Source organism: Salminus brasiliensis, chromosome 10 (genome assembly GCF_030463535.1).
Source record: "Salminus brasiliensis chromosome 10, fSalBra1.hap2, whole genome shotgun sequence".
Classification (NCBI taxonomy): Eukaryota; Metazoa; Chordata; class Actinopteri; order Characiformes; family Bryconidae; genus Salminus; species Salminus brasiliensis.
The window spans coordinates 34335849-34354732 of NC_132887.1; the positions used below are offsets into that span (position 1 = coordinate 34335849).

The 18884-nt window shown below is 43.5% G+C and overlaps 1 protein-coding gene across 2 annotated transcripts in view; it reads left to right on the forward strand.

The window, feature by feature from the left end:
• The first annotated feature begins 1226 nt into the window (after positions 1 to 1226).
• Positions 1227 to 18884, forward strand: part of esrrga (estrogen-related receptor gamma a) — a 73329-nt gene continuing 55671 nt past the window's right edge. The window contains exons 1-2 of one of the 2 annotated variants that reach the window (XM_072689923.1): positions 1227 to 1285; positions 12060 to 12188. In XM_072689923.1, the coding sequence (XP_072546024.1) occupies positions 1257 to 1285; positions 12060 to 12188 (158 nt within the window). In that variant the 5' untranslated portion in view covers positions 1227 to 1256. Of the gene's footprint in view, positions 1286 to 12059; positions 12189 to 18884 lie in introns of those variants that run through there. The other variant, XM_072689922.1, reaches the window with a different exon arrangement.

Consider the following 18884-nt stretch of genomic DNA (forward strand, 5'->3'; position numbering starts at 1 on the left):
TAGACTTGCCGTGTCCTTCAGCAGTGGCAGAATGTTCTTAAAAGAGACCCTCTCACTCAGTTTCTACTGACTTAACTAAACTTAACTAGTTTCTTTTTTCAGTACGCTACATGTTTGCCATTCCATTCCACTGGTTCCTTGCATACAGCAATCAGGGCATCTATCAAGAGTCCATTCCCTGATGCAGGCCATAAAAGAGATCTGACTGTATGGAGGCAAGTCTGCTCTTATGTCAGCAACTACAACATGCATCACAGATTACAAAGAATTGCATAATCTAGTGAACATCTGTAGCTAATGGTCTGTAGTTCATCACTACGTTGGCTTTTAGGTGAAACTTCAACCTCACTCTCACAGACATATAGTTTGCTTTGGTGTATAGTTAGGTTTGAGGACGAGCAAGGGAAGAAACATTGACCTGGGCTCATCCTTGGCTGCTCTGAAGATGCCATTTCTTTGTCTAAAGGCTTTCGCTTACAGCTTGTCATGCATGTTTAACTGCTGTGTGGTCTGTTCTGTTTTGAAGGTGTATTCTTGGTGAGAAATGGGGGCTCAAATCTGCAGCAAGTTTTTGGATTACAAAAGGCGGCCAGAGACAATTTGGGCGGCAGCGTGGTGGGGCAGACACAATAGTTAGCTGGCCGCTGCGGCTCCTGAATTTTCTTATCAGTGGGGAATTGCGCTGCGCTGAGAGCCCAGCAATATCTTCCCCGCTGCTGCTGGAAATGCGGCGAGCGTGGGGACACACACACACACATACACATGCACCCGTGCGCACACGCAAACACACACACACATGCTCAGGAACCGAGAGAGGCGCGCAAATGTGGCCCAATCATACTGAAACAAAGGGGAGTCTTTGATCTTTTCTCACGGATCCACGCCCCCCTTCCAACCAACCCCCCCACCCCACCTTGTCTGTGAATGATACAAGCATAGTGTTGGTCCAGCTTCTCTTCCTCAGCCAATCCTGTATGATATAGTATGGAGAACTTTTTGCTTTTCGCTGCGTGTACAGAAAACCAGCACAGTATAGTACAGTAAAGGAATGTATTGTAGTACAGATCTTATAGCCAAGCTGAGTGAAGGCAAACCTTTACAATCTGCTCCGCTTGAAACAAGATGCATGTTAACCTGTACAAACACACACAGAAGTCAGTTACTCTATCCGTTTGCACACGCCACGGTTCAGAGCTTAATGAAAGTGCTTGTTTTTACAGTTTGCCGTGTGGATCTACGGGTGTGGGATCTTCCTCATGCAGGACAGAAGAAGCTACGGAGGGAGGTGAGGGGGAAAAGAGCAAACACATTGCTAGCAGCACACAGCTTCATTTACAATGTTTTGTATCAACAAAGTGAGCGGCTTTATCTCCGCGCTTGACAGCGTGAGCCGATAAGCAGTGCTGTAGGAGAGACATGCACTGCCTCTTTAAATCCCCCTCTCTCTCTCTGCGCTGTCTCGTTATACCCCCCTCTCTCTCCTTCTTTCTCTCTCTCTTTCTTGCTCTATCAATCTATCTACCCCCACACCCTCCTCCCCCCCACTTTCTCACTGGCTCTCCCCGCTTTGTCCCCTCCCTTCACCGTCCGCTCGCTCTCTCCTCTCGCGCACCCAGCACCTTGTCTGGCTCCAATTGGCTGCGAAGGCACCAATCTGGCGTCAGGAAGGGCCGGGGGGACTGCATATGCAAAGCCTCGCTTCATATTAATGAGCAGCAATCGTGGCTTTAAGTCCTTGATTAGAAGAGTGCAAGAGCTTTTGGTCCCAACTGGCTGTGCCTATAGGCTTGTCACCGGGAGAACGCTTTCTGTTAATTGCACCGCTCAAGTGACGGGACAGTGAGAGGAGGAGAGAGAGGCAGAGACAGAGAGACAGAGAGAAAAAAAAGAACTTTGATTTATAGAAGGGCTTGTTCAAATGATGGTCGCAGCGCGCAAATGGAGTCGGTAGAACTTTCGCTTCCCGAGTGTTTCTCGTTACACTCTGAACAAGAGTAGGTAAATTTTACCTTTTTTCCCTTCATTTCTCTACTTCTACCTGTGTCTGCCTGACTTGTGTGCGTGTGTGTGTGTGTTTGTAGATCGTGCTTGCGCAAGTCATGTGCCTATGTGTGTCTTGTAAACAGTGTGCATGTGTTCCTGTCCCGGTACCTGCAGTACATGTCTCTTTTCATTGAGGAGCTGACCACTAGCATGTCAAGGTTGTTGTCACCCTGGCCACTGCCAGGTAGTGTCTAAAGCCGTGCCGTGAGTGTGTGTGTGTGTGTGGGAGAGCGAGTGAGTGAGTGCTCGTGCACGGCTGTAGGTGCACTTGTGCAGCGCTTTCAATAGAGAGAGTGTGTCTTACCTGTACCTTAGGCTTAGGCTCAGGAGAGTCCAGCACTTTGAATCAATGCTACTTCACCAGTCAGCAATAGTAGGACAAAAATTATTATTATTATATTAACAACAAATGGTCAGTGAAATAATTGATTGGCATGCAGGACGCTGTCCGAGATAGGGTACAGAAGAAGCATGAAGGGAGATCGGTTGTGTGAAATAGAGAGAGAGATAGAGAGAAGCGAAGAAAGTGGTCCTAGAGCAGGAGAGCTCGAATCACAGACCGGCCGCTCAGCATGTGGCCCACCGGAGGCATTAAAGACGGCATGCGAGAGAAAGTGGCAGAGAGAGGGGGAGAGAGAGAGTGTGTGAGAGAGTGTGCAGGACAGATTGTGGGGGTGGTGGTGGTGGTGGTGAAAGTGGCCCTGCGCTTGAGCTCCGTCTCGCTCTCTCTCCACTGTCAGAGCGGCTGGAGGAAACCCTGATAAAGTGCTCTATAAATCAGTCCGAGCTGAAGGGATTGCTCTGCTTCCTTGAACTAAATTTTTCTAGCACTTTTTTTGGGTGTGAATCAATTGTACTAATTCCCATCCTTATGTTGCTGGCTGTTCCAGCTTTGAGAAATGTCTGAGCCCTTTAAACTTTATAGGAACCTGCATATACAGGCTTTATGCATGTCTTTTTCCCTTTCTTTCTTTTTATGTAAGTGAGTTATTTTATGAAGGTTTTAATTCAGTTGTGTTTGTATGGGGATTTGCAGCCCTTGCATTTTTTTTTTACCAGAAAAAATTACACCGTAGTCTAGACCTGGTGTAGATACTGTTATCAGATTATATTCAGATGTTTTATGCCTCGTTTCAGCCCATAAGAAGAAAAAAAAGACAAGCGAGCTGCCGTGACAAGTTAACATTGTTCCGGCTTAATAAAGGAAACAGCAAAACTATTAACCTCTGGCCTGGGCTACAATTGAATGCTGATAAGACACTGCAAGCCAGGAAAGCCAGTGTGGGCAGCCAGCGCAAGAACCTAAGACAGAGCGAGGGGACAGAAGGGGACACATGCATGCGAGCCGGCGAACTATGCGCCCTCCTTACATGTTGTCCATAAAGGTGCAAGCAGTACCTGAAGAGTAATCATGGGTGCAGATCAGAGATTCAATTTGATTGAAAAATGTCCCTTTTTGAGACTGGTTTGAGCCTGCAGGGAGAAATGAAGCCTATTTGGAACAGTGTAACATCATGCACGGCTAAGGTAAAGGTTGGTTAGATCAGTGAACCCTTGGCTGAGAGGTTTAGAGAGATAGAGAGTGAGTTGTGGGATCCAGCTCTCAACTAGAACAGCTTTGCTGCGTTTTACCTTCGGCATGCTCATTAGACTGTCTGGATTAGGGCTTATGAAAGTAAATGCGAAGATAAGAACATCGCTTTTCCACAGCTTGGCTTCTTCTTCTTCTTTTTTTCCCCCAATTTCCTCATTTGGTGCTTACTCACCGTTTGATCTTTTCTTCTAATACAAATTAACTGGCAATATTCTAATTAGTATATTAATGGTGGCAATAACAACAAGTGGCGGTTAAGCTATTATCATAATTACACTCGCTTACTGCCATGCATGTACATTTCATTTGCATGCTCGTTTTAATATTTACGCACACGCTTCCAAATGAGGTTTGGGAAAGACTCAATATTTCCAAAGCAGATTTCACACCCTTCCTTTTCAATTCTTTTCTGCGAGTGTATTTGTGGTTGAGATTTTTTTTGCTATGTGTGCTAAAACAATTATTCATATTATTTCTCAAAAAAAAACAAACACACAAAACAAATGTGGTCATTTAGTATTTTATATATTTTCAAAAAAATCTGATCTGATCTTTACATTTTCAGGCTTTTATAAAAATGCTTGAAATTCTTCCTCATGCGTTTCATGTCATTAAAAATTCTGAGTTTAAATTTAAGGGTAATACACCACACGCACGAATACAAACGGAACATAAAAACAGTTGTTAAGCTGTTTGTGTGATCATAGCATGTCTACACAGACACCCAGCGATTTCTTTATTAAAATATTTCTTGTCATAAATGTTATTTTCTACAATTCCACAAAAACATGAAACCAACTGACATCAGAAATTTAACTGTCAGTTTTTGCTCACTTTCAGAGCAGGAGAAATTGTGTTTTCATTGTATTTAATTACACTAGAGATGCAACACCGTTTCTCCATGCAAAAATCTGTGTCCAGACCAATTTAGCACGGCACAAAAATCAGCCGACATCCTCCACTAGAAAAGCGGCAATCAAGGACCCCTGTTCTCCCTTCGTCGCTCAGATCATTTAAATTGTACCTGGTGTCTTCATGATCACTCGAGCGTGTACAACCTTTTGTCGCTTGGCCGTGGATTTTTCAGACCGCTCCGACCAGCGGTGGCCCTTGGAAGAAAATGGGATGATTTTTAAGCTTACTTCCACCTTTCCTCTCGCTTATTCTTATTCCATATGAGAGGGGGGATAAAAAGCCCCAGAGGCAGAGACCAGAGAGGGCATAAAGGGAGATTGCGTAAAATTAAATCTCCTTTTAATCTCCTTATAAAATCATTTACTTAATTTATCTATCAAATGATATCAATATGCACACCACTGATTTACTCATTCAATCCTTCGTATGTGTGTGTGTTTGAGTGTGAGTGTGTGTAAGCGCTACTGCCATTGTTGCTTTTGAGCTCTGATTCGGGTCTTTCGCAGTCCCTTGTGTGAAAGGTGTCATCCTTGTTGTGTTTGTGTGTGTGTGTGTGTGTGTGTGTGTGTGTGCGCGCCTGCCTGTCTGTCTGTCTCTGTGGCCTGTTGTCGATTTCTGTCTGGACACTCTTTTGTCTTTACGCCGTTCGGCTCATAGAAGACTGAGCTCTGCCACTTCCTCTTGTTTGAAGGGGTCCGAGGCATTCCAAGGGTAATTAACTTGAGTTAAAAGAGACAGAATGCCACCCCCCTCCCAACCACCCCTCCGTCCGCCGGGACGTCTTTCAGGGGAAAAGAAGGAATGGGAGGGTAGTAAAGAAAAGAGGGGAGGTATATTTTTTGGCCTTTTGTTCGAAAGGTGCAATAAGTGGCCTCTTGGACTTCTGCAAGTGCGCGCACACAGTTTTCCCACCCCACACACACACACACACACGTGAAGGAGCCGCGAAATGGTCACACGCAGGTGCTGGCCGCTTGAAATCACACACACACACACACATATGCACAGCTGTAACCGGAGGGGGGGGGGCAAATAGCACAGAGGCTGATGATGTGATTGTCAATTTGTGTGATTTATGCTCAATCCATCACAATTTGTTTTTTCTTCTAGTTTGAACAGACCGGCAAGCTCTTTTATTTGTATAACAAGAACCCAGGCTAAGGTTCAAACCAGGGCCATTAAAAGTGCTCAGTCTGAAATTAGCAATTTCTACCAGTTTCCCCTTTCCCCTGTCCCTCAGTTTCTCTGCTGCTCAACCTCTCGTTTTTCATCTCTCATCCCTCATCTTCCCCCTCTTTTTTTCCGCCTCTATATACTTTGTTTCACCATACGTTTAAGAAGTGGAGAGAGTAGGTGCCTTGGAGCATGAGGCATGGGATGATTAAATTACAGGAGGTCAATAGAGACTGTGGTCAGTCCATAAGCAGGAGGATACAGTTGGACCAGATAAGTGTGTGAAACTAGTTCTTCTAAGTGTTCTCTGAGGCAGGCTCTGGGTGCTGGCAATGCTCGGAACCAGATGCAGGTTTTGGAGGTTTCCTTCTCCAGCTCTGTTACAAGCTTGTTATTGGTTGGAGCAGAATGGATCAGCTGGTCATAGGATGCATATGGGATTTTTAAAAATAATATCCGTACTTGTGTAAGGGCACTTCTTCCTGCTACGGAGGAGCCTCTGGAGCTTCGGGTTTTCAGATGCTCTGGATCTTAACCCCTGAATTTGAGCAGATTTTTATATTTCTTTTTCTTTTTTTATATAAATCTAACCTCCACTGCTCTTGTATTAAATGATGAAATTGTCATTGTCCTGTAGCAGAGAAAGGGAAATGAATGGCCATGTGGGCTGGCAGCTGACAGTGAAATATTTCACCTCTTTCCCCTATCATACTTCATTTGTGTGTTCGTGTGTGTGTGTGTGTGTGTGCGTGTGCGTGCATGTTCCTCTAAGAGAGGAAGAGAGGAAGGGAATGCGTGTGTTAAGTGGAGAATGACGGCTCTGAATGTTCTCGCGTTTGGACTGAATCTTCTTCCTGCTCTTGCATGCATTGGGACAGCAGGTTGTATCGGGACTCTCATTACAGTCACCGAACCCACCTTTCCCATGCTCTGCATCCCCATTCTGCCCATGCCATGTCTATCCTAGTCGTCCTCACACGCCGTGCACTTTCTTTATCTCCTGCAGATGTGCGATATTTTAATGTCTAAAATTCTAACATCAGACGTAAGAGTGAGTGCTTGTATTAGACTGTTTAAATTAATAATTTATATAGAAAGTCTGTATTATATCAAATATATAATACTTTTGCACTTATTGTAGAATAAATAGTTGCCTAACACTCATTCATCATGAAATGCACATGCAATGTGAACAATAGCAGCTACGTTCTTGCAGTGTATAATAATACAAGTTTTTCAGACGCTGACGTTATGTGTGTAAGTGCAGGTGTGCCACACTGTACCGTGAGCCAATAGCTACAGGAAGCTACACACAACGAGTGACCACATATGACATGGTTGTGCCACACTGGTTGTGCAATGAGAAATAAATGTACTGTTAATTTTAGGTGAGGCATGTAATTGGGTGTTCTCCTTTACTGTTTAGCGTGCAGTACGCATCCGTGCAACTTTCTGTAGTTCGCAGATGACTCATTTGTGATTAAATCGATTATGATTTATTTACACATATTGAGCGGCATTTCTAGCTCCTGTTAATTCGGACTAGGATGATCCCCATCTACACCCTCCGTAGATTATGCGAGCCGCTCTGATTGGAGGCTTTTGCATAAATCTGCTTACGTGCCGCAATGTTTCCAGACAGCAGTGGATGTACCTGGCTGCAGGGGGGATATGACATAATGTGAACCTGTTTCCGGGTCAGGTCTGGGTGCAGCACACGCAGGCATATATACACACACAGACACACACACACACACAGACACACAAGCATATCAAGGCACATCTGTAACACGCTAGATCTGTGAAGGGCTGAAGCTTGAGGCTGTGTATGTGTGTGTGTGAGAGAGACAGAGAGAGAAAGGGTATGAATACAGGGCATTAGTGTGTATTTGTGTGCAATGGTTTGCTCCACCACAATCACCACTAACCTTCCCACAAACACACACATGCACACACACACAGTACATTGAACATTCCTGCAGAGAGGCTCGTGGTTGGGGACCGCCCCGTCCGTGCGCGCTCCTCTTTATTAAAGCTGACAGTCCATCTGCGTCGTTGTCGCACTGCTGTAGCCTCCTCCCCCGCTCTAACGTAGCCCCCCGCTAAATTTGCCCCGTCCCGTTCATCAGCGTTCAGCCCCCAGAGGTCCAACTCCAGTCTCCCTATCACACAGTAACAAGGACCCCTGCCGACGTGAAAAGCTGCAAAGCGCTGGCCCTGCCGCTGCCCCGCACAACCATTTCGCTGCCTCTGCTTGTGATTAGAATCTGCCAGATTAGACGTAATGAGGAATTAGCCGTTTTACCTGGTCAAGCACGTTTCAGGTGTCTGTTTTTGCAATAGCAAGTGAGGGGAAGGGTGTTGGGGGGGGCTTAATGAGGATTAGCGTGGAAATATGTTTGAATTTTGTGTTCAATTTGGCATACAAAGTGTACATTAGTTTAAATGCCTTCAAGATGCGTGTGTGTTTGGATTAATACATTTTTGGCCAATTTTGGAATTTATATGCATGCATATTTTTAAGAAACAGGGCTGATGTAGAGAGTAATTAGCGGGGTGTGTATGTAGCTGTGTTGTGTGACCTGTTAGGAAAGAGTGTGGGAGAGAGAGAGAGTTACAGAGAGAAGGAGGTGACATTTTCCATGCTTTAGGTGCTTTCTGCATTGGGGAGAATGGTACCTGTCTAATCAGTCAAAGCTCCACCATTCACAGATGGAACAGCAACACATGAGTGAGTCGCTGAGCATCGGCTGAGGCAGTGCGCACACACACACATGCAAGCACACACACACACGCACATGCCTTAATTCAGCTCATTGTCCTGTGTGTTAATCCTTGTCCAAGTAAAGGCTACGCTCACTCATTCTGACAGGAGCGTGAAATGGGTTCAGGTAGAATCCCAGCAGTTCAACGCTCTCTATTCAGCTCCCTGTTGCCCATTACTGTTTTCTCCGTTTCCCTCTTTCCTATTTCCTATTAACTTATGAATTGTCTGTTAACCTAATTATGAATGCATTTCTGCGAATTATCATTAGTGTGTAGAATTTAACCAGTCAAATTTGAAAGAAATATTTGAAGGTGTTATAAAGCCGAAGTTAACTAAAGTTAATTGCCGGCAAGAGGAATTATTATTGCTATTTTTAAAAATAATAATATAATAATAACAACAATAATAACAATCACCTATTACAAATAGTACAACTAGTTCCTCAACCATCATAATTACTTCTAAAACATATTTCATATACATATTTTTTAGATTTTATTTATTTATTTTAATATATATATATATATATATATATATATATATATATATATATATTGTTTCTGTATCTGTCTCTTAATGAAAGCATCTAAACGACCGGTCAAATTTGCTGACGTGTTGCTGAATCCGAAGCTGTTCTTGTGGTAAGGGGCTCACATGTGTGTGTGACACACCAGCTGATCAGATAAGATGCATTCGCCGTGTGGAACGTGAAGCATTCACAGAACTCTATACAGTGCAAATGGGGGACTTCATTACCACAGTGCACAGAAATTGTTGTCTGCTGACACAGTTTTAATTACACCCAGACTGTTACTAAGAGCATTTAATAGAGGGATTTCAAACGTATTCCAACTTTCATTTCTCAGGAACTCAACAAAAAGGCTCTGCACATTATAAAAGGTCCAGAGGACTTGTGTGTGTGTGTGTGTGTCTGTGTGTATAGCTGTGTGCATTGGTTTCAGTGTCTGCGTCTGGGTGTGTGCATATATATGGATGTCTGCTTGTGCATGTCTGATGTCTGCATGCTTCTTTTGTTTTGAATTTCCTTGCTTCTTTGCTATCCAAACAGAAAAGTAACTTTTTTTTCCAAATATATTTTAATTTCATTTACCTTCAGATGCATCAATTGTGGATTTCAGTGCATAAGCTTTACTCAATGCTTAGTTTTAAAATGGTTAATCTCTTTATTTTTTTTAAGGCATTAAAGGAATTATTGGCTTTTGATGTCATTTTTTCCATGTGTCAAAAAAAAAAAAACAGCATGGCCTGTCTGGTACGCCGAATAACTTTATAAAAGGGAACATTGTGGCCTAAATTATCCTGAAAAACAAAAAGAGGGTCGTATTTACGTCAGTGGTCTATTTAGCATTTTTGCCCACATTTATTTATGTACTGGGATTCATTGAAAGGTGTATTAATGGTAGTTGAAAGGTGCAGCGGCATCGCGGGGCGTCTGTGGAAGTTGCCGTGTCTGCAGAGCAGATCGATTCCCCTGCTCACTCGACCAGGACTAACGGCAGCACATTACGCGTGTGTGTGTGTGCGTGTGTGCTGCTTTTCCCCAATATGCCCTGACTGCCTGTCCAGCCCCAACATAGCCCTGCTCCGATCCCAAGCTCAGACACACTCTCACACACACACACACACATCATACGCTCAGTGTTTGTGTGGTAAACACACACTGATCACACATACATATGCACACAATCTCTCACTTGTGGCTCACAGACTCTTCACACAGTCTTTTGAGGGGGTTGCCAGAAAAAAACGAACACAGTAAAAAACAATTGCTGATTACTGTTCTTTTTTGATCACTATCACCATCATATCACAGCTGCCTCACTTCTTTTGAGATGTGACTGATTGATTGGCTGAAGTTAATGTTGGGCTGTGTTATAATAAACGTATTATACTAAGTTTTATCCCACAAGATCCAGAGACTTGACCCCCCCCCCCCCCCCCCCTTTAGAAAGCAAGATTCTCACAAAGAAGGAGTGAACAGAGGACAGAGAGAAAGACAGATAGTGCTTCATGCTTGTGTTCTCTCCGACACACGCTGGAGCCGAGTATTAGTTGAGTGATTAGTTTCATTACTCGGAGTGTGGCGTGAGGCAAGGCCCACGCCGGCTAATGACATTGAACGTGTGTGCTGAGTCGGAACCGAGAGGGAGAATTAGGGAGCCTCCTCGCTTAATGAGAGAGCGAGCGTGGCAGGCTCACTCGGCGTGTCTCTCCACACTCCCCACCCAGGAAGCCTTCCCCATCTCTTCCCTTGTCTTTTTGAAGCTAGTCTGCAGTGAATACACTGGGATGCTGCTTCTTTTTTTTTAATCCCCCCCCTCTCTGTCTTCTCAGTGACTGTGGGACGCGCCCTGCGCCGGCTCATTTTGCACGCACAGAGGCAGTGGCGCTTAAGCCCCAGTTCGTTTGCCTGAGTTTGCCTAAACATTTCACTGTGTCTACAGCAAAGCTTGGGCAATTACCATTGAATTTTCATAAGTGTGCCACAGATTGGCCTGTGACTTTGACTGATTGGGCCACTGCTTAAACATCTTTGATGTCCCTTGGCTTTTTTAAATTTAAATGGACACACAAACTTAGAAATGTACAAAACTGTCCATGTAAAGTTCAGTATTCATGTACAAAATCTAAATTCTGATATTTTCCACAGATCATCATATAATATATCTAATTTCACATATATAAAATGAATGTGAACCTGTTCTTTTCATATGCTTGTACTCTCTAACACTGGACTAATTTGTACTGTTACTCCAGAAGGAATTACTAAGGACATAGTACTAAAATAAAGATTATATTGTTAGTATTTATTTTTTATCACATTTATCCATTTTTAGTTTTCTCCTTTATTTAAAGATGATTAAAAGCAGCCTGTACACTGTGCAAATAACTCTGAATGAACCGACCAATACAAATGCTCTAAATTATTTGAAATAAACGTATTAACCTTCATTTATAGTTAAGAACATTTTTAAAAAATGCGAGAAGTGCCCTTTACTCCCCAGACTCTACTGCCCGTCTTCTCTGTCTCGTTCTCATTTTCACATTTTTGAATACACCAAGCTTTTTCCTGTACTTCACTTCTTAACAGCAATTCATCACTCTACTGCTAACCTCTCCAGTCAGGAAGGCCTGTAAAAGCCACAGGGTCTCCGGCCCTGATGTCCAGGGGCCCAGGACGCGTGCCGCTGTCCCTGCGCTCCTCTTTCACCCCCCCCCCCCTTCAAACGTTGCATTAAAACGCCAAGGAGGTTTTCAATTAACGCCAGGCATTAACAAAAGATACCTGCTTCCCTGCCTCTGCACATCAATGAAGGGGGGAAAAAAGAGGTCGTTAAAACCGATTCGTTAAAGAATGCTTTAAAAAAGAGAGAGTGAAGGGTTTTAGGGTTTTCTGTGTCGGTGTGCCAGGCTACGTCAGTGTCTGTCAGTAGCGAATGGCTGAGTGGAGCTTTCTTTTTTTTTTTTTGTCAGAATTCCTCACGGCATCTCTCTGACCCTCGTCTCTTTCATTCCTTCTCTTGCTTCTTCCCTTTTGTTTTGTAGAATGAATGTATCAAAGGCCCAAGTTAATAGCGAAGATAAGTACGCCAAATGCGGCGCGTGGAGAATGCAACAGCATTACGACGTCGAGGCGAGTCACATGCGCGATGCGCATGCGCTATATAACCAAAGGTAAGGAAGGAAAAAATAAAATCATCAAAAGCCAAAATCAATTGACTTCTATGCTTTTTGTTTGTTTGTTTGTTTGTTTGTTTCATTTTTGTTTGTTTGTTTTTGTGGTGCAGTGTTGCTCGCCAGTTTGTTTTGCATATGTTTCAAACAGTTGGTGCGTGTCTGTGAACTGCTTGACGTGTGTGTACAGTGTCGTGTTTGTGTGTGTGTGTGTTCTGACTTTGTGCGTGTGTGTGGTGTGTGGGCTGGCAATAGATTGTTGGTTTTGAGAGGTTGGTTTTGCTTTGGTGCTTGTGCTAAGCTAAGCTACTGTGTGGATGCGCCTGAGAGAGAGAGAGAGAGAGAGAGAGAGAGAAAAGAGACTTGCCATCTGTCTCACCTGCTGCATGTAGGTGTCCATCTGCTTTGGTCCAGTGCAGCGTGGAGAGAGGCCTTCACCGCACTAGCCATTCCACACATGACACCACATCTCCCTCTCTCACACACACACATACACACACACACACACATAGCACACTGAAGCTGATTACTTCTACAGAAAGTCACGCAAATGCAAAAAAATGTGGTTTACAAGCTAGATAAAGGACAGAAAGATAAATAGAGATATATAGACCGACACAGACAGACAGACAGAAAGACAGGTAGCTAGATAGATATAGAAACAGGTAGAGAGACAAAGAGATGCATAGACAGAGAGATAGACAGACAGATGGAGATAAATAGCAGCCATGCAAATAAAACAAAAAGGAATGGGTAATGGGTTATAGTCAAACAGATATTCAGATAGACAGATACACAGAAAGATAGTCAGACAGATAGATAGACAGATAGATAGACAGACGGATAGGTAGATATAAAGACAGAGAGAGAGATAGATATATCGCCAGACAGATAGAGAGAGATATAGAGAGATATAGAGATAGATAGCAGGGTGAGGAAAAGAGATAAGTTTATGGGTGTGGGGGTGCAGGGGTTGGCAGTGCTTTGCTGAGGAATGTGTTAAATGCTTGAAGGATTCCGATTAGCATATAAATTTAGATGTATGAAGATCATTGCGTCGATCACGAGTCACTGAGTTTTATCTTGACTTAGTGGAGGCTGATTTGCGTATAAAATACAGCCAGATGTGACCAGTTAAGGGTCTTCCCTCTCACTGTCTCTCTCTCTTTTCTTGCCCTCTCTTCCTCTCTCTCTCTCATGCTCTCTCTCTCTCTTTTTTAAATGGTTTTGTTTGACTATTATAATTTGAGGTCACATACATTATACTTGTGGTTATTGCTTTGGCCATTAAAACAGGGTCAGGGAGAAGGTTTGCGCCCCTACACGCACTGCATTCATTAGGCTTTTATTGATGTATTTTTGTGCATATTCTATTTTATGTCTTGAGGATTTAAAAATACGTAAAACACAGCGCAATTCTCTGAGGTCACTTATCGTATCGCCGCATAAATTATCGCCCTGCAACCGACAGGTTTGGACTCGACGGAACTGTAGTAGATATTGCATTTCATATTTCGTATCGTATAGCCTGCATCTTTTTGTTTATGTGCCCTATTTGTGCACTGTTTTATCTTCCTCTAAGCAGGGGTAATTTGATGCATCTCAGCGTGGAGCATCATTGCAGTGGTCAGATCTGCAGCCTGGTTCATGTTTGTTTTTTTGTTAATAGTTTTTTAAAAATGGTACTGATCAGGGAACAGCCTTCTTGGGCCTGCGGACGTGACCTGAGATTTCTGCTCTTCATACAGCAGTGCTAAAACCGTCGGCGGATGTTTTTGGAGTGGTGTTTTCTCTCTAATCCCCCGAGTGCGTATCCTGCTAGTTCTGCTACTGTGTTCCATGTCCACACACACACACACATACATACATACACACACACACACACATACTGGCATCCCGGCAGGATATTTTGAAGGTTTAAGCAAAACCTTTTAAAAGGGGGTGACTGTGCTTTGACTGTAGGCCTCAAAGAGTATTACGTCAATTGGATTTCGGGAGGGTTAGTCTGGGTCAAACCAATTAGACTCCATTCGCATGCAAAAGGCTTCTCTGCTTTAAGCCAATCAGGCTCACGTTACTGGCGTGGCCGGGGCTTGTGTCGCTTGACGGACAGGGCTGCCAGCGGCTGGACAGTCACGCCATGGGCGCAGAGCAGAGCATGCTGGGAACCAGAGGACACGGTTGCCACCGTGAACGTCTTTGTTTGGTGTGGCATACTGTGAAGTCAAACATATGCGTCAAATGTGAACGGTTACCTGCCGTGCCGTGGCGATGGCAGAGGAGGATTCTGGGAGATTGAGTCCTTTAGCATCCCTTTTTTTTTCTTTATCACGAGTTTTAAATTACAGTAAATTTAATTCACACAATAAATGACACAATTTATACCATTTTGAAATGGGGTTAAAATCACCATGCAAAAACCTGGTATCTCCAAAACACACACACACTCTTTCCCTTAATAACTCACACTGAGGAGAGTTAGAGAGGCCAGACTGTCGGCCTTTGGATGCAGGAGGGGAAAACAAAATGACGTCTGTGTGTTCTTAACCTATTATCAAGATGTGTGTGGCAGCTGGAATGAAGTGACTTTAGCTTATTTCTCTCCAGAGATGTTCTTTTATTTCTATGATCAAATGGTTGGAACAGGGTTGATTTGCCAGGGGAGCGTTTGTTACTGTAAATTTAGCAGCTTGTGTAATAAACTGGATTGCAGTAACCCAGATGGGGGAGCGAACAGCTTTTGGACGCGGCATCGGGGTGAAGATTAGATTGCAGTTTATGGTGGCGGGGGATTATTAGGTGCTGATGTTGATAATGAAAAGCAGCCCTTTCAGAAGTGGCGGCTGGCGATCTCTCTCAGAGAGGGGCCACCTGTCTGAGGTGTCGAACAGTGGGCCTTAGAGTTCAATCTGACCGCTGGTTAAAGGAACCCGTTCGGCCGATTTCACAGAAAAGGTCACTATAGAAATTTTACAGGGTGCTCGTGGGGGGGCATGGACAGTTCAGCTGTGTGAATCTGTTCTGTTCTATTTGTGTGTGTGTGTGTGTGTCTGTGTGTGTTAGTGTTAGCCATGCTGCTATACAGAAGATAAACAATGCTGTACAACATTCTTGTTGAACATCCAGATCAAAATAAATAAATAAAAATAGTAATTATTCTTATTCTTTATCATAATAACAATAATAATAGTAATCATAATGAAGTTGTTTAAAATACGTATTGCTTAAATAATGACTTTTTAAAACATAAATGCTTGTATTCGATTGTGTTAACTAGCAGTTGCAGTGTTTTTCCTGTTCAGTACAGCATATTTGATAAAGTTGGTCTGTTGGTGGACCTTGCTTCCACAGATGCCATTTGAGCTACATAAACTCTCACCAACATCAAGTATTGAGTTTAATACAGGCATATCAGTGATTGCCTCTGTGTGTTGAGATTGTGAAAGTTCCTGCATACCTTAATGAAAAAGTGCCGTTAACATATGAAGAAAGGGTGGAAGGGGATGGAGGGGGGGCAGACAGGGATGGATCTTCACTCGGGCTTGAGGCCGAGGCTCCGTGAGCAGGAAGTGCGGCAGAATGGGTATTACAGAAGTAAACCCGATTATGGGCGGAATGTGAATTAGATTTGGTAACAGATGGTGGTTGGTGTTGAAAATTTAAGATGCTTTGCAGAGGGGTGGAGCGGTGGGGAGGGGAGGACAGCTCAGTGCATCTTCACCCAAGCGGGGGTTGGCGCGGGGGCTGGGGGAGTGATAGACGGCTATAACTCACAACAATCCCGCCTTGACAGCCAATTTCAAGATTCTGATCTGGTTAAAGACACGGCTTTCCCTGCTTCACTCACTGAAAACAACCGCTGCCCCCTCCGCCCCTCACCTTTTTTTTCCCCCACCTCTTTTACACGCTTGTCATATTTCCTAGAATAAAATCCTCTTTAACCATCTGTTTAATAAATTGTGTTTTTAATCCCCAGTTTTTTTTCCCCAGTTCCCTCCCTTTTTTATTATTATATTTATGTGCAATTTCATTTCATTGAGACCATGGCTCATCCTCTCTTATCTGCCCCATGTTGAGTTGCCTTCAAATAGATGAAGGGTTTTTCTCAGGGAGGAAGCAGAGAGGAAGGAGATTTTAGGCATATTACCTGTTGGAAAATGGCAGAGCTTATTTACGGATGCTCAGGCCTGTGTTGCAGGGTCCTGTCAGTGAGAAGTTGCTCACCAACTTCGCCGATAACAGCGGCTAATATGACGGGCCTCCAAACTAATAATTGCATCCTGCTTTTCTGGCTCTCTGCTGTTTGACCTGCTGAAAGTTGACATTGCTTGTAGCACAGCTTGTTTGTCAGGAACTTTTTTGAGGGCTGTCAGGGCTGATTTTTAGAGGTAATTTAATGATTAATGGTATTTTAAGTAATTTAATATTTTTTCAAAAAGCTAAACACTAACAAGTGGTTCAGGGCAGTGTTGGGATTCTGCAGTACTCAGAAAATTAGGCCTTAACTTTTTGAACTGGGTAGAGGAAAAGAGTGACAGAAAAAGTGTGTGTGTGTATATATATATGTGTGTGTGTGTGCAGGTCTGTGTGTGGAGAGGGGCATCTCACCTGATAAAGCTAACACATCTCAGCAGCACACTTATCTCATCAGCCTGCACAGGAAAATGACCTAAATCATCAAGATTTTCATCTGTGAGGGTGCCAGAACACACACACACACACATGCACACAGGCTAGGCCCTTATCGGCTTTGGATCATCCCAACCCTGTAGTGTTGTCAGTGTGTGTGTGTGTGTGTGTGTGCTGATGAGAGGGAACACTGGGTTCTGCACCAAACCCACTACGTCCCATACCTCTCCATTGAACACAGTCACTTCCATACATTTCTATAGGAACAAAGCCATTAAATAAGTAACCACAAAACTTTACCGTTACCGTTAGATTTGAGAGAAGCTTTTATACTCTATGCATTCCCATAGTGCGTTTTTGTGCATTGCAAAGAGCCATTGTGCTTCCAAAGACATTTATTACACAGCCTAGCATCGGCTTGTCTCCTTCCACAAACCCCCCACGCCCTCCCCATTCGGGCCTATGCGCTTTTATGGGCGTTCGCCCCGTCGTACAAATGTGGTTTTGCCATTATCACATTGATTGCATGTAATCAGAGGTGTTATTTTGCAGCCAGTCATCGACAATGAAGTGAATTACTACTTTCCAACCCAGTAATGTTATAACAATTGATCTCCCCTGCATGGCGGATGAAAACGGAACAGGGCTTCTGTGTCTGTGTTTCAGATGCTAAAATAACAGTAATCAGACACCTTGGCGCTATGCTTCTGCCTAAATGCATACGCATTCTTTTTACTACACTTAATTCTTATTGCACTCTAATGAGTCATTATGGCTACAACACTCACATGCATGTATATGGGCGTTTTGCTTTTCTCTGAAAAAAACACGTAGTTGTCATCGTGCAGAGAACTGGTACCGGATACTGCACCTGCAGCGTCCGATAATTTTGTTTATAGGATCGTAAAGCTGTCTTGCATTTGGGTCACATGCATAGGATGAGCTCACACTGCGTCATGAAAAGGCACTTGCTGTGTCCCCCCGGCAGTTTTCCAGGAGTTGGCTTATGTCAGAGTGTAGCCTTTATCTCCCTGTAATCAGACAGCCTCGCTTCTGATGGAGGGAGTTGGAAGGAGGGGAGAGAGAGAGAGAGAGAGAGAGAGAGAGAGAGCGAGAGACTCTCAGTGGCTGCACCTTAATGCAATGATTGCACGTTTGGGCTCTGTAGTTGTCAAAGCACTGAATCAGTCAAACAATCTAATGACACCTTGTCATTGCCAAGTGGCTTGTGTTTCCCAAAATTGTTTTCCTGTTGATTTGCTATGCCTCGCCTCAGCGAGAGTGCGTGAGAGAGAGGGAGAGAGAGAGAGGAGACAGGGGAACAAAAAGAAAACAATAATCTCTTTGGTCTCCATTCCCCTCTGAGATTTAACCTTTAAGAAAAAGACGGAGCAAATAGAGGCCGCTAATATTTGATGGTAGCAGGAGCCCTGTACTTTTTGTCCTTTGTACCAGGGGGTGTTTTTCTAAGATGTTGTTTTTGATACTGACAGTAAATTGACAGCTGTTGTTATTGTTGTTATTATTCTTATCATAAATAGTAATATAAAACTGATTTATTAATATTCACAAATAACAAATTGGATGAAAGATTAATCTTTTTTTTTTTTTTTTTTTACAAAATCGCTATTTGAATGGCAGGAGCTGCAATTTGAATTAGCCAACAGCCTGCAAGTTTTACAATGAAAAAAAAAACACCCAGTACAAATGAGCATGTCAACTTCCTACTGATGACAAATCAGAAGCCGCCAATCATGCGTATACTGAGCCTGACAAAGAAGCACAACTATTAATTAACAAGCAGCTTGACACTGGATGTCAGGGCACAGATGAGCTCTTCACCTGGGCAAGCGAGCGAGTAGCGAGTTGCTACCAAAGAAAAACAGCATGTGTGTGAGTGTGAGTTTTTTCCAGTTTCAGGAAAACTGACGTGCATCAAAAACATGTCATGACATAACATGCATGTCTGAAAGGTCCAGCCAAGAACCCCCACGTAAGTCGCAATTTCCTAACGTAATTCAAGAGTACGAAAGCATTGCGCCGTATGAAAAAAGCTGGCGAGGCCAC